The 18,772-nt window shown below is 41.6% G+C and overlaps 1 protein-coding gene across 10 annotated transcripts in view; it reads right to left on the bottom strand.

The window, feature by feature from the left end:
• The window catches only part of PKP4 (plakophilin 4), a 246,876-nt gene that overhangs the window by 11,657 nt on the left and 216,447 nt on the right, over positions 1–18,772 (bottom strand). For all 10 annotated transcript variants that reach the window (XM_037912431.2, XM_037912434.2, XM_037912432.2 and 7 more), the window contains 6 exons: positions 16,623–16,806; positions 14,454–14,571; positions 13,686–13,877; positions 13,320–13,493; positions 11,288–11,438; positions 6,556–6,751 (listed from right to left, as the gene is read on the bottom strand). In XM_037912431.2, coding sequence (XP_037768359.1) covers positions 6,556–6,751; positions 11,288–11,438; positions 13,320–13,493; positions 13,686–13,877; positions 14,454–14,571; positions 16,623–16,806 — 1,015 coding nt within the window. The remainder of the gene's footprint in view (positions 1–6,555; positions 6,752–11,287; positions 11,439–13,319; positions 13,494–13,685; positions 13,878–14,453; positions 14,572–16,622; positions 16,807–18,772) is intronic.

The raw sequence follows: 18,772 nt of genomic DNA, 5'->3' as shown, positions 1-18,772 counted from the left end.
AGAGTGACTAGAGGGGGATGGGAGAGAGAAACCATGACTGGTTGCTGGGATGGTGGAGGGAAAAAACACAGATTAGCTGGACAAGGAGGCTGAGACTAGGGACCAGAAGGGGTGAGGAATGGGGCAGGAAACAGAGAAGACAGATCTGACAAGAAACAGCTACTTAACTAAAAGAACGAGGAGTACTTGTGGCACTTTAGAGACTAACAAATTTATTTGAGCATAAGCTTTCGTGGGCTAAAACCCACTTCATCGGATGCATGCAGTGGAAAATACAGTAGGAAGATATAGATACACACACAGAGAAGATGAAAAAATGGATGTTGCTATACACACTATAATGAGAGTATCAATTCAGGTGAGCTATTATCAGCAGGAGAAAAAACCCTTTTGTAGTGATAATCAGGATGGCCCATTTCCAATAGTTGACAAGAAGGTGAGAGTAACAGTAGGGGGGAGAAATAAGCATGGGGAAATAGTTTTACTTTGTGTACTGACCCATCCACTCCCAGTCTTTATTCAAGCCTAGTTTAATGGTGTCCAGTTTGCAAATTAATTCCAGTTCAGCAGTCTCTCGTTGGAGTCTGTTTTTGAAGTTTTTTTGTTGTAATATTGCAACTCTTAGGTTGGTAATCGAGTAACCAGGGAGATTGAAGTGTTCTCCGACGGGTTTTTTTAATGTTATAATTCTTGACATCTGATTTGTGTCCACTTATTCTTTTACGTAGAGACTGTCCGGTTTGGCCAATGTACATGGCAGAGGGGCACTGCTGGCACATGACGGCATATATCACATTGGTAGATGTGCAGGTGAACGAGCCTCTGATAGTGTGGCTGATGTTATTAGGCCCTATGATGGTGTCCCCTGAATAGATATGTGGACATAGTTGGCAATGGGCTTTGTTGCAAGGATAGGTTCCTGGGTTAGTGTTTTTGTTGTGTGGTGTGTGGTTGCTGGTGACTATTTGCTTCAGGTTGGGGGGCTGTCTGTAAGCAAGAACTGGCCTGTCTCCCAAGATCTGTGAGAGTGAGGGATCATCCTTCAGGATAGGTTGTAGACCCTGGATGATGTGCTGGAGAGGTTTTAGTTGGGGGCTGAAGGTGATGGCTAGTGGCGTTCTGTTACTTTCTTTGTTGGGCCTGTCCTGTAGTAGGTGACTTCTGGGTACTCTTCTGGCTCTGTCAATCTGTTTCTTCACTTCCGCAGGTGGGTATTGTAGTTGTAAGAACGCTTGATAGAGATCTTGTAGGTGTTTGTCTCTGTCTGAGGGGTTGGAGCAAATGCGGTTGTATCTTAGAGCTTGGCTGTAGACAATGGAGCGTGTGGTGTGGTCTGGATGAAAGCTGGAGGCATGTAGATAGGCATAGTGGTCAGTAGGTTTCCGGTATAGGGTGGTGTTTATGTGACCATCGCTTATTAGCACCGTAGTGTCTAGGAAGTGGATCTCTTGTGTGGACTGGTCCAGGCTGAGGTTGATGGTGGGATTGAAATTGTTGAACTCATGGTGGAATTCCTCAAGGGCTTCTTTTCCATGGGTCCAGATGATAAAGATCTCATCAACGTAGCGCAAGCAGAGTTGGGACATTAGGGGACGAAAGCTGAGGAAGCGTTGTTCTAAGTCAGCCATAAAAATGTTGGCATACTGTGGGGCCATGTGGGTACCCATAGCAGTGGAAATTGGCCATCCTGATTATGACTACAAAAGGTTTTTTTCTCCTGTTGATAATAGCTCACCTTCATTGATCACTTTCATTTTTCCATGTTTTCTGTGGAACCCATTTTTTCCATGTTTTCTGTGTGTATATATATATCTTCCTATTGTATTTTCCACTGCATGCATCCAATGAAGTGGGTTTTAGCCCACAAAAGCTTATGCTCAAATAAATTTGTTAGTCTCTAAGGTGCCACAAGTACTCCTTGTTCTTTTTGCTGATACAGACAAACACGGCTACCACTCTGAAACCAGTTACTTAACTGCGGTTCTTTGAGGTGTGATGCAGATGTGAATTCCACTTAGGTGTGTACACGGCCCAGTGCAACAGAGTGACAATTTTGCCTAGCAGTATCTGTAGAAGGGGATCGTACGCACCTTGTGGCTGTAGCCTCCCCTGGCTATATAAGTCAGTGCTGCCCCAACCCCTCTCAGATGCACTTTCAGTGAGCTAAGTGCAAGTCCCAATGACTGAAGGTGCAGCAGGCACCCCAAGATGTCATGGATAGAAGCTAGTGTTGGTTGAATTCTATGAGCCAATGACCACACCGAAAACGGCTTCCATTTAGGCCATTCTGAATAGGCCATTCTGATAGAAGATTTTCTATTGTTGAGTCGGCCTGTTCAACTATCGTCAAACACTGCTCTTCCTCCTCATTTAGCCACGTAGCAACTACCCCAAGAGATGTAGGGAACTGAATGCAATGTGTGACTATGATTCTTTGTGAGCAGGTCAGGATGGAGAGGATGGGGTATGGGAGACTGAACTGACAATGTGGAAAAGTCAGAGAACCAGCGCTACCTCATCCACGCCAGGACTGATCTGCTTTCAGCTTGAGGATGATATGTGGGATGATTGGGTTTGGGGGAAAAGCATACAGGCAAGCCAAATGCCAGCTGAGATGAAAAGCATCAGACAGGGAGCCCAGACTGAGGCTCCCTTGAGAGAAGAACAGGTGACGTTTCCTGTTGTCCCTTGTAGCAAACACGTCGACTGTCAGAATGCCCCAAGCTGCGAAGATGACCCAGAGAATGCCTGTTTTCATTAGTGACTCAGGGAAAAATTCCTGCTGAGATGGTCCATGAGATGATTTAGGACTCTGGGCAACTGGTCAGCTATTGGTTAGTGATCTCTGTAATGGGCTTCACTCACCACTGCGGCACCTCCTGATGGCTGTCTTGGGAATTAGCTCTGCATGTTAATGCGCAAGGTGGTGCCTTGCTGCTATCACTCCTGCTCTAGGACCCATGTCTCTCCAAGGACTGCAGCGTCCTCTTCAGCGACACACACTGTGCTCCCCCCTTCTGGGGACCTGTAGTCTGCTGTTCAGCCATTTCCCTTAGTGGCTACTGCAGCGAATTGTCTGGTCACTTCCTCATGGCCCCAGCATCCTCTTTGCCTTGCCTCAGGGCGTCAGCCTGCAAACCTCAGCAGCCAGCCAAGGAGCTCTCTCACTCCCTCAGTCCCTGCTAGCAGCACTGCTCTGTCCAGGGTGCTGGAAGTCCTCTCAGCCCTCCAGAGACACAATCCTTTCTCCCTGGGCTCCCAGCAGAGAACTGCCAGCCTCTGCCCTGCAGCTCCCTTTTTATATGGGCTTGCTTGGCCCTGATTGGCTGCTCTCTTCATTCCTTCTCTAATTGGCTGCCTCCAGTGCAGCCTCCCTAGGTCTGCTTTTAACCCCTGCCAGTGAGGGGCAGCTGCCCCATCACCACTCTCCTTGATGTAGAACTGCCACAACCTGATTGCCTCTTGGGACAGAATCCTGGAACACATTCCCCCCTTACTTGTTCACATAATGCATTGTGGTGGTATCATTGTAACCATTGAGCCCAATATGGTCCAGGAAAGCATGACCTGCATTGTAGAAGGCCTGAAGCTCCAGCAAATTGATAAGGACTCCTGCTCCAACCACAGAGCTTGAACTTTCATAAGCCCAGGTGTGCTGCCCAACCTATCAGGGAGGCATCAGTGACAGCAGATCTGGTTCACAAGTGCAAGAGGGAATGCCCTGGCAAATGTTCTCTGGACACATCCACCACGGCAAGGAGTCCAGGACGAGTTGAGAAAGATGAACCAATCTGTCTAGGGGGTGAAGAGTCGGATGGTAAACCATCCTGATCCACATTTGGAGAGGGGTGAAGGTTCAACTTTGCAAACTAGACCATCTGGATGCAAGCTATACTAAGGGTACTAATTAACTATATACAACTAGAAAAGTCACTAAAAATAGAGGGATTGCAAGGTGAAAATCACACAGAGCTGTGACTCCAGCAGGGGCAGAAGAAGGAACACAGGGAGGTCAGGGTGGCATTGCCTCTGTGACAAAGTTCCTCCTCTACCTTGGTGGGTCTTGCGCTTATTGGCAGATTTACTCGCCTTGGAGCTTCATGGCAGCCCTCAGCTTGGCCGTTTTTCTGAACCCACAGTCCAGGTCGACTCCTCCTGTGTCTGACCAGGAGTTGGGAGGTTTTGGGGGGAACCCGGGCCTGCCCTCTACTCTGGGTTCCAGCCCAGGGCCCCGTGGAATGCAGCTGTCTAGAGTGCCTCCTGCAATAGCTGTGCAACAGCTACAACTCCGTGGGCTACTTCCCCATGGCCTCCTCCCAACACCTTCTTTATCATCACCATAGGACCTTCCTCCTGGTGTCTGATAATGCTTGTACACCTCAGTCCTCCAACAGTCCACATTCTCACTCTCAGCTCCTAATGCCTCTTGCTCCCAGCTCCTCACATGCACACCACAAACTGAAGTGAGCTCCTTTTTAAAACCCGGGTGCCCTGATTAGCCTGCCTTAATTGATTCTAGCAGCTTCTTGATTGGCTGCAGGTGTTCTAATCAGCCTGTCTGTCTTAATTGTCTCCAGAAGGTTCCTGATTGTTCTAGAACCTTCCCTGTTACCTTACCCAGGGAAAAGGGACCTACTTAACCTGGGGCTAATATATCTGCCTTCTATTACTCTCCTGAAGCCATCTGGCCCGACCCTGTCACACCTCATATAGCTAAAGGAGGTTCTACGGCATAAAGACCTCCCCTCTATGGGTTCTGAAAGGTAAAATTTCCAGCTCTGGTGCGCAAACACCTAAGTGGAATACAGAGCTGCACCTACCTGAAGAAGAAGGAGCTGAGGTTTAGGGGGGAGAACTGTGACTAACTGGTCAAAAAGACTGGGATAAGGAGCCAGGAGACTGAGATTGGATGAGAAACCTGGGCAGATAGATTGGGACTGGGTGTCAGTGGGGAGGGAGGAGGAATGTGAGCTGTAGAGTGGACAAGAAGCCCAGAGTAGGGAACAGGGACTGACTGGTCAAGGAGACTGGGACTGGGATAAGAAGCCATGAGAATGGGTAGGCAAGGGGACTGGGACAGGGCAAGGAGATAATGGTTAGGTAGAGACAAGACTGGGACAGGTTGGAGAGGATGGGAGAGAAGGGGTCAAGCATGGAGGAAATGGTAGTGTCTGTGCCCACTAGATCACTGTCTCCTCCACAACCTGGACTGGAAACCAAGATCTGTGAGTCTCAATTCCTCTACTTTCAGCAAATATATATGAAACCCATAGGCAAAATGTCCCATACCCCTCTAGTGCTTGTAATTCGGCGTGCAGGATGGAACATCTCTGGAAATAAATCAGGTTGGTGTGGTAAAGGAGGCTCTTGTCTTTAGGATCCCTGCATCATTTGTTCCACAAATTGGAAGGTGTGTCACGAATGAGGTAGGAGACTGCTACAACAGATAGGAGGGCCTCATGGTAATAGCAGCTGAATGCTGCCCTGAAGAATTGGATGTTATCACTCCCTCTGCCACAGAGTTTCCATGTGATACTAGTAAGGTCATTTAATTCAAATTTTTCACAGTTGGTCATTACTTAGGCACCCCTCATTTTCTGGCTGCCCAACTTGATACCCTTGGAGTCTGATTTACAGATGTACTGTGTGCTCACAGTTGCAACTAAAGGTAATGGGAGCTGGGCTTTGAGCATATAAAGTGCTATGTAATCGTAAATACTCTGAATAATTAGGCTGTAACATCTCATATTGGGCACCCAAAATTAGTGGATACTGTTGACCTTAATCTCTCTATGCTTTAGGTCCTCAGCTGTAAAAAGAGGATAATACCCCTTCATCTCACAGGATTATTATGAAAATAAAATTAATTAATTATTGGGAAGCACTCAGATATTACAGTGATGAGCACCACAGAAAAGCCCATGAAGAAATTAAGAATTCTTATTTCAGAGCAGGATTTGGGTAGTGTGCAGTAAGACCTAGAACCAAACACTGAATGATAAGGAGAAAACAAAATATTGAAGAGCTGCTCATTAAGTGAGCAACCTCCATGCTGTGCATGGATTGAGACAGAGGTCCTGTGGAAAAAATAATATGTGATCATGTATAATTAAATACTTTATCCTAATGTTATGCACAAGGGGGCCAGATTAGGGTTCCAAAGGCAATCTTAATTCTGGCATTTCCTAACTTTTAAGTGCCTGACTTTTCAATCTTAATAATGTTTTATTAACGTGTGTGTGTGTGTTTAATATTCATAACAGCATTTTCAGATACTTTTATCTTATAGGTCCAATTAATCTGACTATAATATATTACTGTACATCCCCTAGAAACTTTATATGGAGAATACTGTACAAACTAAATGACTGGCAAGTACTATATGGAAATAATACAGTTTGCAGCTGTGGGAGACTACTTGTCTTATCAGCAAACCTGAACCGAAGGAACAAATTCCTTTTCTGCAGGAAATTCACTTTAAAAGTTTTGTTTTCTTGTTTTTATCTGAAATAGATTAAAGAAACATTTTACTAGCAAATCTAGCTGCCTACTTGCCTGTCACCCCTTCCTTTTGTTATGTTCACCAGTTTTTCTATTCCTCCTGTGTCAGCCAAAGCTTTGGCATTTTCCATGTTTTTACTGGTGACCTCATGCAAAGCACAGCAGATTGCTGCTACAGTCTCATCAGACAATATGCTTGGGCCATTGCCTCCTGGAAGGCGATTCACCAGATCTCGCATAGCGTATTTACCTACAAAAAACCATAAACCAAGTTAGGAAATGTACTTTGCAATTTACATTTGAAACATAAGCACTCTGACAAGAAATATATAAGTCTAAAAGCAACAATGAGGAAAGTAGAATAAAAAAATCAACACTAAGTGGAAAACTGAAATAATTCAGATTGCACACAGAGGCAAGAGACACTATAGTGTAATTTGCTAAATGAAAAATACATTGCATTTGTCTTCTGGATTAGCAAAAGCCTGATAAAAAATATTATGGCCATATGCCAATGTACACAGACATACACTGATCTGTGAGCTTATTTATTTTAGTTAAGGATGTTTAGCAGAGCTGTTTTATAGCAAGAGATAAGCAATGTTACAAAAAGATTACTTAAGCATCTTTCAAACAACTTAAATTTTATAGAAAGGTGTAAGACGTTACACTTGTGCATATTCCAATCTTCTTTAGGCAGGACTTGAATTTATAGGTGGTTATTGCATGATCACAGTTCATTGCTTCTGATTGTGATAGTTTAAAAACAATTGAATAAAGGAATAAAAAGGTTGAGAAAATGTTGGAACTTGCTATCACTTACTCTTTCCCCTAATTCAAGCCATACCTTAGTTGCTGACAGATATTATGATTATTTGGAACTCTTTATGCCTTTAGGTGGACACAAACCACCACTTTACCAGAAAATGGCACAAATAAAACTTTAAAGATGTTAATGTACACTGGAGGATATCTGCTGACGCATCCATATAGGAAGAGACGCAATAACGAATTTGGCTAAATAAAGTGGGATACAAGGCACAACTTGACCTTAACACTGGATAGCTTAGAAACAGGAATTGTTGATGGGAAGTAGAATTGCTACAGGAAAAATGACATTATTTCTCATCACTGGGGGAGCGGTGCTCATACTAAGGCTTCCTTTTAGAGAGGTGTGCAAAAGTCTTTCAGTAGTTTTGGAGGAATTACCAGACATTCTGTTCACCTCATTTATCACCCGTAAAAGATTAGATCTCAGCTCTTTCAGATTTCAATTACCAACTGACAAACAGGAATAATCACTTTGCAAACAAAGGAAATTAACTAAAGCTAAAGTAAATATTTTTTTTGTTTAGCCTGCTTTGATAACTGAATGGCTATTAATGGATTTTTATTGAAGACATATATTTATATATAATTGTGAATAATGGATAGATGGGATAAATTTTACATAAAGGTATTAACTTTGTATTTACATAATGTGTCAGCGGAGAAATTCTGATCCTTAACCACAGAAGAAATGCTTCTGAAAGTAACTTCTTTTTAAGCATACTAGAAAACTGCAATATTTTTTAAAACCAGACAACTTGGGATATATTGGTACTGGGACCCCACCAGCCTTTGAGGGAGCTAACCAAAAGGTGAAAGTGGTGGCACCTTTGGTGTAGTACCTGCTAGGGTGTGGAACTCAATCTACCTTTCAGAGTAACAGCCGTGTTAGTCTGTATTCGCAAAAAGAAAAGGAGTACTTGTGGCACCTTAGAGACTAACCAATTTATTTGAGCATAAGCTTTCGTGAGCTACAGCTCACTTCATCGGATGCATACTGTGGAAACTGCAGAAGACATTATATACACAGAGACCATGAAACAATACCTCCTCCCATCCCACTCTCCTGCTGGTAATAGCTTATCTAAAGTGATCACTCTCCTTACAATGTGTATGATAATCAAGTTGGGCCATTTCCAGCACAAATCCAGGTTTTCTCACCCTCCGTGCCCCCCCCCCCCCCCAAACTCACTCTCCTGCTGGTAATAGCCCATCCAAAGTGACCACTCTCCTTACAATGTGTATGAAAATCAAGGTGGGCCATTTCCAGCACAAATCCAGGTTTTCTCACCCCTCCCCCCCAAAACACACACACACAAACTCACTCTCCTGCTGGTAATAGCTCATCCAAAGTGACCACTCTCCCTACAATGTGCATGATAATCAAGGTGGGCCATTTCCAGCACAAATCCAGGTTTTCTCAACCCCCCACCCCCATACACACACAAACTCACTCTCCTGCTGGTAATAGCTCATCAGCTCATCCAAACTGACCCCCGCCCCCCAAAAAAACCACACACACACACACACAAACTCACTCTCCTGCTGGTAATAGCTTATCCAAGGTGACCACTCTCCCTACAATGTGCATGATAATCAAGGTGGGCCATTTCCAGCACAAATCCAGGTTTTCTCAACCCCCCACCCCCATACACACACAAACTCACTCTCCTGCTGGTAATAGCTCAATCTACCTTGACATTTGCTAGAGTGTTTATATCCCCACATTTAAAAACAAACAGATTTTTCCTCAAGGTTTTTATTTAAAAAAAACCCCTATATATAATCCTATTATTTCCATAATTAGACACTTTCTCCTCTTTCCTTGGTTGGATCTTTCTATCTACTTTTTGGAAGATTGTGATTATTATATTGTTTGTAGATATGTGCAAAACATTAGGTACACACATTTTCCAACTATAACAGGTCTATTTTAAAGTGAAACTTAATTTTTGTAAATATGGTTTTCAGAGCAAAAACATGCCAAACCTCACTGTTGTTAAACAAATATTTCTTCACATACAAATTTAGGAAATGCAGAGTTATGTAAGACAAGGTGGCAGAAGTATATTACAAAATTCCAAGAAATGAAAATTGTAACCCTCTCAGTACTTCTACTGTTATTTTGATTTTATTTATTTAGATTGGAAAAAAAATTTAACTCTGGGGTCCACGTACAAGACTTAAAATTCCCAGTAGAATAATTATATTAGTCCAGTTAAATCTAGGTATGTCTATTCTGCAAAAAAGACCTGTGACATCGAGTCTCAGAGCTCAGGTCAGCTGATTCAGGCTTGTGCTATGGAGACAAAAATAGCAGAGTAGATGTTCAGGCTTGAATCTGAACTCTAAGACCTGGCAAGAAAGGCGGGTCTCAGAGCCCCGGCTCCAGTCCAAGTCTGTGCATCTACATTGCTGTTTTTAGGCCATTGTGTGAGCCCCATAAGCCTCAGTCAGTTGACCTGAGCTCTGAGACTTGGGGCCACAGGTCTTTTTTTGCAGTATAGATGTACCCTCCATTGCCATTTTGCAGTATAGATGTACCCACTACCAGAGTCAAACCACACAAAAACATTATCCCATACCAATCAATAACCCCATCCCCTTCTCAAAATTCTGTAGAAAACTAGATCAGTTTTGCAGCATGTCCAGAGGCTTAACAAATCCAGGCCCTGGTGGACAGAAGAGGGGGCCCATTCCAGAGTTGAACAGCCTCAGGAAGAATATTATGCCAGTATCTCTCTTTCCTACACTTAGAAAGATCCAGCTGGGTATCATCTGGATGCTACAGACATTGGAGCACACATCTTCTTATTGCCTTCTTGTTCGCCTCATAGACATTGAGCAAGAGAGGGGAAAGAATAGAACCCTGCAGTACCTCCACACAATAAAGTCTCAGGGTGCATAAATGATAGCCCACAATCACCTGCTGGGTGCTCCAATGTAAAAAGGAGTAAAAACACTTAAAAAGGGGCTCCCATCTACTCCTGCCAAAACTTAGAGCCTTTTGATGCCTTATGATCAGCTGTATAGTATGATCAACTATATTTGACTGAAGACAACGTATAGGTCTAATAAAATCAACACAAACTCTATTTGTTCACTGTCAAGGTTCCTTCCTCACTCTGAACTCTAGGGTACAGATGTGGGGACCTGCATGAAAAGCCCCCTAAGCTTATTTTTACCAGCTTAGGTTAAAACTTCCCCAAGGTACAAACTATTTTACCTTTTGTCCCTGGACCTTATTGCTGCCACCACCAAGCGTCTAACAAATATAACAGGGAAAGAGCCCACTTGGAAACGTCTTTCCCCCCAAAATTCCCCCAAGCCCTACACCCCCTTGCATAGGTGAGGATTTTTAACAAGCCTTCCCCAGGAAAGGGGGTGTAGGGCTTGGGCGGATTTTATCTCTAGAAGAGCAGCCCTGTCAATTACATATATATGTATACTTATACCTGGAGCTGGTTTCTGGTGGAGTTGGGATTTTTATGGCAGGAGAAACAAAACAAAACAAATCTGATATTGTCAGAATAAAGTACTTATTTGTGTGTTGAGATATGAACTGTTAAATCCCTTTATGATACAGCACCTTGTAGCCCTTTGACAAAGTTACTAGTCAGCTTCAAGAAAGGGGAGTGGTATTTCTCATCATGTTCTACAATGAAATTTCCTGTCTGATTTAGTTTGAATTTAAGCAACTTCTTTCTGCTGTAAGGGGACTGGCTGCACAGGTTGACTAAAGACAAACAAATAAGACAATCTTGCTCCAAAAAGCTGTTTCTCCCAAGAAGATTAAAATGTATGTGACTCTAATGATGTGATATGATAAAAGGGACTACACAACTAGATCAAATGGTGTATTCTCATCCTAAAATAAGTTTTCTCCCTACAAGCACTCAAGGAAAGATTGCCTTGTGCTGCTATCCCTGCATACTTAAGTATAGTTACGTATACTTACCAATTAGCTCTTTATTGCGAACATCTAAAGCCATATTCCTTAAGGCAGTTGCCACAGAAGAAACAACTCTATCATTATCCATTCTCAGAAGTTCCACGAGGATTGGAAGCCCTTTTTCTTTTCTGACAGCAGCTCGAATATATGCTGCAAACTATTACATAAAACTCAATTACTTACATACCTACCATTTTAAAACAGCACCAATATTATCTTTTACTGTATTACAATTCATACATATTTTAGTGGGACAGTTCCAAAGGCAGACACAAGACGTGGGTGCCCAGTTCCCATTACTTGGCGCTGGGAGTTAGGCCTGCCCTCTGGGCCACTGAAAATGTTCTCATTGTAGAACAATGTTTAAATATATGAATTAATAAAAGAAATGTACTGAAAAAGGAGATTAAATCTATTAGAAAGGGAACAGTGTTTCAGGAAAAAGATTGATTAAAAAAGTCAGTCGCAAAAGCGTGAAAATCCCAAATGATATCGGTTAGCTATTTTTGTATAGCAAAGAAAGCAACTAATATTTTTATCTTTATGACAAATACATAAAAGTGATTAAAAAGAGATGTCATGTGCTGCCTTTGTAATGCACCATATATGAGGGCCACAAGCAGGAGTGCACAGTTGGCATATAGCAGCAAATAATAAAAATACTGCCTTGCTCTTGTTAATAACCAATTAGGTATCAACTACCATCATTTACTGTAATACCCATGTTCTGATACTTGGGAAGAGGTGGGACTTGCATCTATTATTTTGTACATTTTTAGTTGACATTGATCTTCAATTTTTGGCAGTCATTTTCCACCACAATTCAGTGTTCAAAGTTTTTTTTGGCACATGTATTCAATGGGAAAAACCTACACATTTTCATTTTTTTTCGAAATAGTGGTAACTGAATTTAATGCCATTCCCAATAAGCCACCCATTTTCTGCTGCTTGCTCTTCATTGCCTTTCACTGTGAAAGTGAAAAGGAGCAGAATGGAGAGGAGTGTAAGGGAATTGAGACCAAGAGAAGTGTACGAAGTTTTCTCTTTCTCATCTTTACCAATGTTTTCCCCCTCACATATTTTATTGGTAAATTTATTTAAAAATGAAAACCAGAAGAACTTTATATTTTTATATTTTGTATGACAACTACGAATACTATTAATGAAATATTGGATGTGGTACAGTTGGAGATTTAAGCCAATGCCCAGCAATCTTGAGCTCCTGAATGCCAAACCCAGGACTGTCATTAACATCATAAGTGGTTGTGGACAAATAGTTTAACTTCTTTCCCTCAGATTATACTTCTGTAAAATGACAATAGATTTGCTTATCTATTTCATAAGACAGTTGTGATTATTAGACAATTTTTGTAAGAGTTTAAAAAGGGCTACAAAAATACAAAATATCAAACTACATGTTGTTGTTTCTCTAGACAATAGAATATCAAGGACAAACAGAATATGAAAATAATTAGATTAAAAAAACGGAACAAAATGGAATCTCCCTAAATTAATCGTAATTCCAAGTATGTGTGTCCACATCACAAAGACATCTTGAAATTTGGCACGTTTGGCTCTGTGTTCAGACAGGCATGGGACAGGAATTATGGAACTGCCAGAGGCACTGCCAGGGTGCCTGAATGCACTGTGCTTGACTCTAGTTTATGCTTTGACATTTCCTTTGCTTTTCTAAACTGAGGTCAGGCAAGTATTAAGGAAGTCATGCATTTGGAGCAGGATGCGGAGGATCCTCCATTTCCATTGACTTCAATGTGAGTTTAGGAAAATGCCCACATCAGAGGAGCCACTGAGCATCTCTCAGGACTTTGGGTTTCATGGAGAAACATAGGAGGGGTGCACTGTAGGACCACTAACAACCCTGATTAATGGAGAAACACCATATGCACTTTAGGAAATGGCAACCCCTGCTCAGGTGTCATACTGTTGTTAAAGGAGAACAGTTAATTGAAATACAAGTGTAGTAGGAGAGGTGGAAATTCATTTGCCACAGGATTATGGGATGGGTTTAATAGAATACCTTCCAGTTGCCTGCAGAAAGATTCTGGAGAGATCCTGCAGAGCCCTCTAAAGTAGCTGGGTTGGAGCTTTCTGCTAGAAGTGTTAGATATGGTTTCACTACAGATGGGTGCCACAGCATTTCCACACCCTTAGGAGACTTTGAAAATCCTGGTATAGGGCCAACTCCATCCCACTGAGAAAGAAACACACATTAACTGTAAGTATATTGGTTTAAGCAAAATTGAAATCAACTCTTTATATCATAATTTAAAATATTGGATATAGTGACCATATTATTGGATATGGTCAGTTTTCTCCCGGACACAGTGTTTTACTATTGGAAAAACAATACTTGATGTTTTTATAATAGAAGAAAAATACAAACCTGATCTTCTTGTGAAGTTCGTTTTTTCTTCTTCTTTTTTTTCCCCCAGCAGCTTGGCTCTGAATCTTTGCTGGGTGATTCTTTCCCTAACAAGTCATCCAATTCATTTATACCCAGCAGACGTGCCTGAGGTACCTCCAATTCTAGGCGATAGGACAAGTTTCTCAGTGTGCACACACAGTTCTCCACTGTCTGGAAACCAAAGTATGGAGATATCCTGTAATTAATATACTTTCACAAATGGTGAAACAGCATATAAAACAAATCAAGTACAGGTGAAAATATTTTTGGAGCACAGGACCGGGGAACAAGAACTCCCAAATTCTAATTGTCAGTCTCACAATGGCTCTCTCTATGGCTCTGGGTAAATTATAGTGTCTCTGCTTGTTTTCTCAACTATAAAATTAGTGATAATAGGCGCCTACCTCACAGAGGTGGTATGAGGATTAATTAGGCATTTATTAAAAAGGATTAATTAGGCATTTATTAAAAAGTGTTTTCAAGAGAAAAAGCATGGTAACGGCTAATTATTATTTCCCCCCAATGGGTGCTTCATCATTGTGAGAATTAAACACACAGAATAAATAAATTTGTGTTCCACAACAGAATTTGATTTTGTGAATAAATAAATGTAGGGGTGGAAAAGGTTTTGTAAAAATAAGTAGAGCTCAAGAGTTTTGTGGCTGACTTGCACTATCCAAAACAAAAATGGCACATCAGACAACTAATCTGATACCTAGAAATTACTTAGTTAAAATAAGCACACACCTTGCTGTCATAATCTGATGTGTTCACACATGTATGGATCACATATAGCAAAGAATCAACCAGCCCTTCACAAGACCTCATCTGCTTCCTTGCCTCTTCTCCTGCAGAGCTTAGATTCCTAAAGTGTTAAAACGCAATAAGAATGTCAATCAAAATACTCTGTATTTATGTATGTTATTCACTGTCATACATATATACAAGTAATGGTCTAATCAAATCATTTGCAGAAGGAAACTCTTTTTATATAGTTGGTTGATAATCTACTTTGGGAAATTACAAGCAAATATGCCATTTGGCTCAATCTGGTGTGTTTCAAACACACACAAGAAATTGGTCTTCAGAAAGTCTCTTTATGACTCAAGAGTAAAGCAGTAGTTGGCAGGGATAGGTTAGCGGTATTCCAGTATGTGAAATGACCACCACCAAATCCAGGGAAATCCCCCTGCTTCTATTGTAGCACTGTATATCAACTGTGTAGGTTAAAGCAGTGGTTTTCAAACTGTGAGTTGCAACCCAGTATTGGGTAGTGCAATGTAAGGCACTAGGTCATGGCGGCCAGCAGGAAGTCTGGCTCTTGGGGGTGGGGGTGGGAAGACAGGGCTCCCTGTGCTGCCCCCGCCCTGAGCACTGGCTCTGCACTCCCATTGGCTGGTTCCTGGCCAGTGGAAGCTGAGGCGTGGCTGGGGGGGGGCAGGGCTTGCAGACGAGAGCCGTGAGGAGCCACTTGCGCACCTCTGCCTAGGAGCTGGACCTGTTGCTGGCCGCTTCCATGGTGCCAGGACAGGCAGGAAGCCTGCCTTTGCACCCTTGCTGCACTGCTGACAGGGAGCCACCCAAGCTAAGCCCGTGCCCCAACCCCACGCCCCAATCCCCAGCCCTGAGCCCCCCCACAAACCCAGAGCTCCTTCTTGCACCCCAAAACCCTCATCCCCAGCCCTACCCCAGAGCCTGCATCCCCAAGATCAGACCCTTCCCATACCCCAACCCCCTTCCTGCACCCCAAACCCCTCATCCCCGGCCCCACCCCAGAGCCTGCACCCCCAGCCCAGAGCTCTGACCCCCTCCCACACCCTGAACTCCTCATTCCAGAACCCACCCCACAGCCCTCACCTCTGCCCCAGCCCTGAGCCGCCCCCACACCCAAACCCCTCATCCCCAGCTCCATTGGGTCATGGGCATCAACAATTTTCTTCAACTGGGTGGCTGAAAAAAAGTTTGAAAACCACTGGGTTAAAGGAACAAAGTCAACTTGAAATCTCATCAATTAAAAATAATTAAAAAAAAAAGTAGTCTCTGTACTGCATGTGGCCCCTAAATTCCCTGCCATTTTTTGTGGTTTTATGTTTTCCTATTTTTAAAAGGGCTCTTTTTTTTTTTCTTACTGCTGTTTGAAACACCTGCTTAAACAAGAGATGAAACAGTGAATTGACTATACATAAAGTGTCAAATGCAGAAGGTAAATGGATAAAAAAATAGAAAAAAGAAAAAAATATTTGTCTCTAATTGCTTTTGTTTATAGTAATCTCATATATTACTTGTAACAATAGCAGGTAAAAAATTAATTCAATAGAACAATTTTTAACTTGATGGTGTCTATTTAATTTTTGTACATTGTTTGCTGTCAGTAATGTTTAAAATATTCAATCTAACAAAGTACTCCTAGTTTTCTTACTTAGGTTTTTCATTAAAAATGAATGTCTCTAAATAGTTGCATATGCTTCAGAATTCAAATGTATTTTTCATCAAAATTAAGTTTTATATTTTATATAATCTTATTAGTGATGTGAATATTATCACATGATTTCTGTAGAGATGACTTTACTCAAGTTAATTCAAGGTTTGAAAGAATAAGTTTAATGGACAGTACCCTCAGTATCAAGACAGTGGTGACTGATTAATAATGAAAAGATTAGCTATGAGCACAAAAACAATAGAAGCTTAATCCTTACCAAGTAGCAGCATTCATACATTCATAAAATAGTACCTCTGAGCTCCTAAGTTTGTATTTATGCCCTTTTCCTACTAATTGGCATGCGAGGAAGAACTAAGAGGGTTAAAAAGGATGTAACAACTATATTATTTAAGAATTTGCAATTTAAAAGGAATTTGAATACATTGTTGTATAACTTGATTACTATGTTAACAGAGATCTTGAACACGGTGATTTACCTCAGGCATCCTGTAGTATTGCGCAGAACTAGAGAAGTCTGGAATTTAATTTTATGATCATCATCAAAGGAAGAATTATTCCATCCAGAATGTGGAACTATCACAGTGTTAGTTAGTGTTGATAGAGCATCTCGAATGATTGTCATCTTTACTGCATCACATGAGGACAAGTTCCAGAGAACTCCTAAAAAGGGAATTCCATTGTACTATTTAATGTCAAAAGATAACTTGTAACTTTGATTACAGTGAACAAATATAAACCAATAGTAACCACAAAATATCTATCTTCTTAAACATAGGGGAAAACTAATTTACCTATATACAACAAAAAGAAATATAGTGGATTAATTCTGCAATGCAACCTATATACTCCACATATGACCAACAGGTGGTCTGCAAAGTTGCCCTTAAAAGATTTATTTTACAGGCTGGGGAGACAAATCCCAAACTGTGGGATATATTTTCCCCAACATTCCTCAGTCTGGCTGATCCATCAGGGAGCATGCCTGTAATTTCAGATCAGCAGAGTACCAATTAAACTTTCTGATGGAACAGACAGAACATGCAGTTATTATCACAATGGACCTAATGTTGGGTAAGCTGGTGGGTCCCTGGGGTGGGTGTGGGGGATGAGCGTGAGAGAGCAGGTGCACAAGTGAATGCAATATACTTTTCACATCAAGGAAAAAAGAACCTTAGAGAAACTCCCTCTATTGATTTGATGTGGTACAAAAGAAAGATTCACTGAGCAGGACAGAGCCCTGTTTCTGTTACCTGACAGGCGAGGGAAAAGTCCCCATCACATTCTAGAAGCCAGGAGGAAGATACTCCTGTGCTTCTTTAGTAACAATACAGAGACACCCAGAGTCCCAACGTAGTTGCCAAATATTCCTACATGTTCCCCAGAGATATATACACCACAATCCTGACACTTGTACCTCCAACTGCTAAACCCTTACACATCTCAACAACCAACCAAACTAGCAACTCCTCTCAGACAAAAATCTTCCCCGCACTCCCCACAAAATTACAAGCACCAACTCATAGTTCTTTTGGGGCGGGGGCGGGGGAGCAGAGAAAATGCTGTAAAGTTGGCAGAGGATGAGAAAGAACGTGGTGGCCAACTGTGTAGAAAATTAACTTAGTACTAGGGTTCTAAGCAAAGTGGCATGCTGCATATATTTGCCACCTTGGAGATGCCATCTTGAGTGCAGAATCTAAGTTTTCAATTTTAAAAAATTGAATCTGTGAAGTAAACTGATCTGAGCTCATCTTAAGATGTTAACTCTGAAACTCAGTGATGATAACTTAAATGTCAACATTAACTATTTCACTATTGACCACAACATGTAAGAAAAGAGACTACAAAGGTCTGTACAATTTACTGTGAATGACATCTCATTTTGGAGTTAAGAATGAATATTGCTTAGGAGAATACTACCACTTTTCTTTTTTGCTACAGTCATGAAAGAACTAAGCCCAAAGAGCCCAGCAGACTCCAAGGGTGTATATGAACCCAACAGGAGAAGCCAAGCCCTTGGAGGCCAGCAGAGCATACATGATGATATTTTGATCATCTCCACAATACACTGTTAGTGGTGTCTCATTTTGTGTCTCAAGCGTGTGGACCTTCGAAGAATATCACTTCTCCACGTGCTCTGATATCCCATATTTGACTTCTGGTTAATACTTGCATTTGGATAGTAGGTAAATACGTATGCAAGTTAGGTGCTCCTCTGCTTTTAGCAACATGCCAATACAACCTTTACTATTACAAAAGCTGACCTTCGCTACTCAGGGTTAAATTGAAATAATCCTAGACACAGGAGTAAATCCACTTATTCCTGTTCATAAAGACAAACACTTGGAATCAGATTTGCCAAATTCCATTCAGCGTACAAATAATTAATAGTAAAAGTTTTAAAACTGTATTTAAGCTTAGGTCATGGGTATTTGTTTTAGAACACAATTTACACCCAACATTATTTAAGATGCAATGTTCTGGTCAACTCTACTTCATCTAAGATGACTTATGGATTGGGACAGAAGTCTTAGGTTGCTTTCATTTCTGCTATTTGAAAAGAAATGGTCATTCTGTACTCAAACAAATGAAAGACTTTTTTTTTGTGTTAGACTCTATACAAAAAACA

This window comes from Chelonia mydas, chromosome 11 (assembly GCF_015237465.2).
Source record: "Chelonia mydas isolate rCheMyd1 chromosome 11, rCheMyd1.pri.v2, whole genome shotgun sequence".
Lineage (NCBI taxonomy): Eukaryota > Metazoa > Chordata > Testudines > Cheloniidae > Chelonia > Chelonia mydas.
Note: the sequence above shows the minus strand (reverse complement) of the source record. Positions and strands in the feature narration are given on the sequence as shown.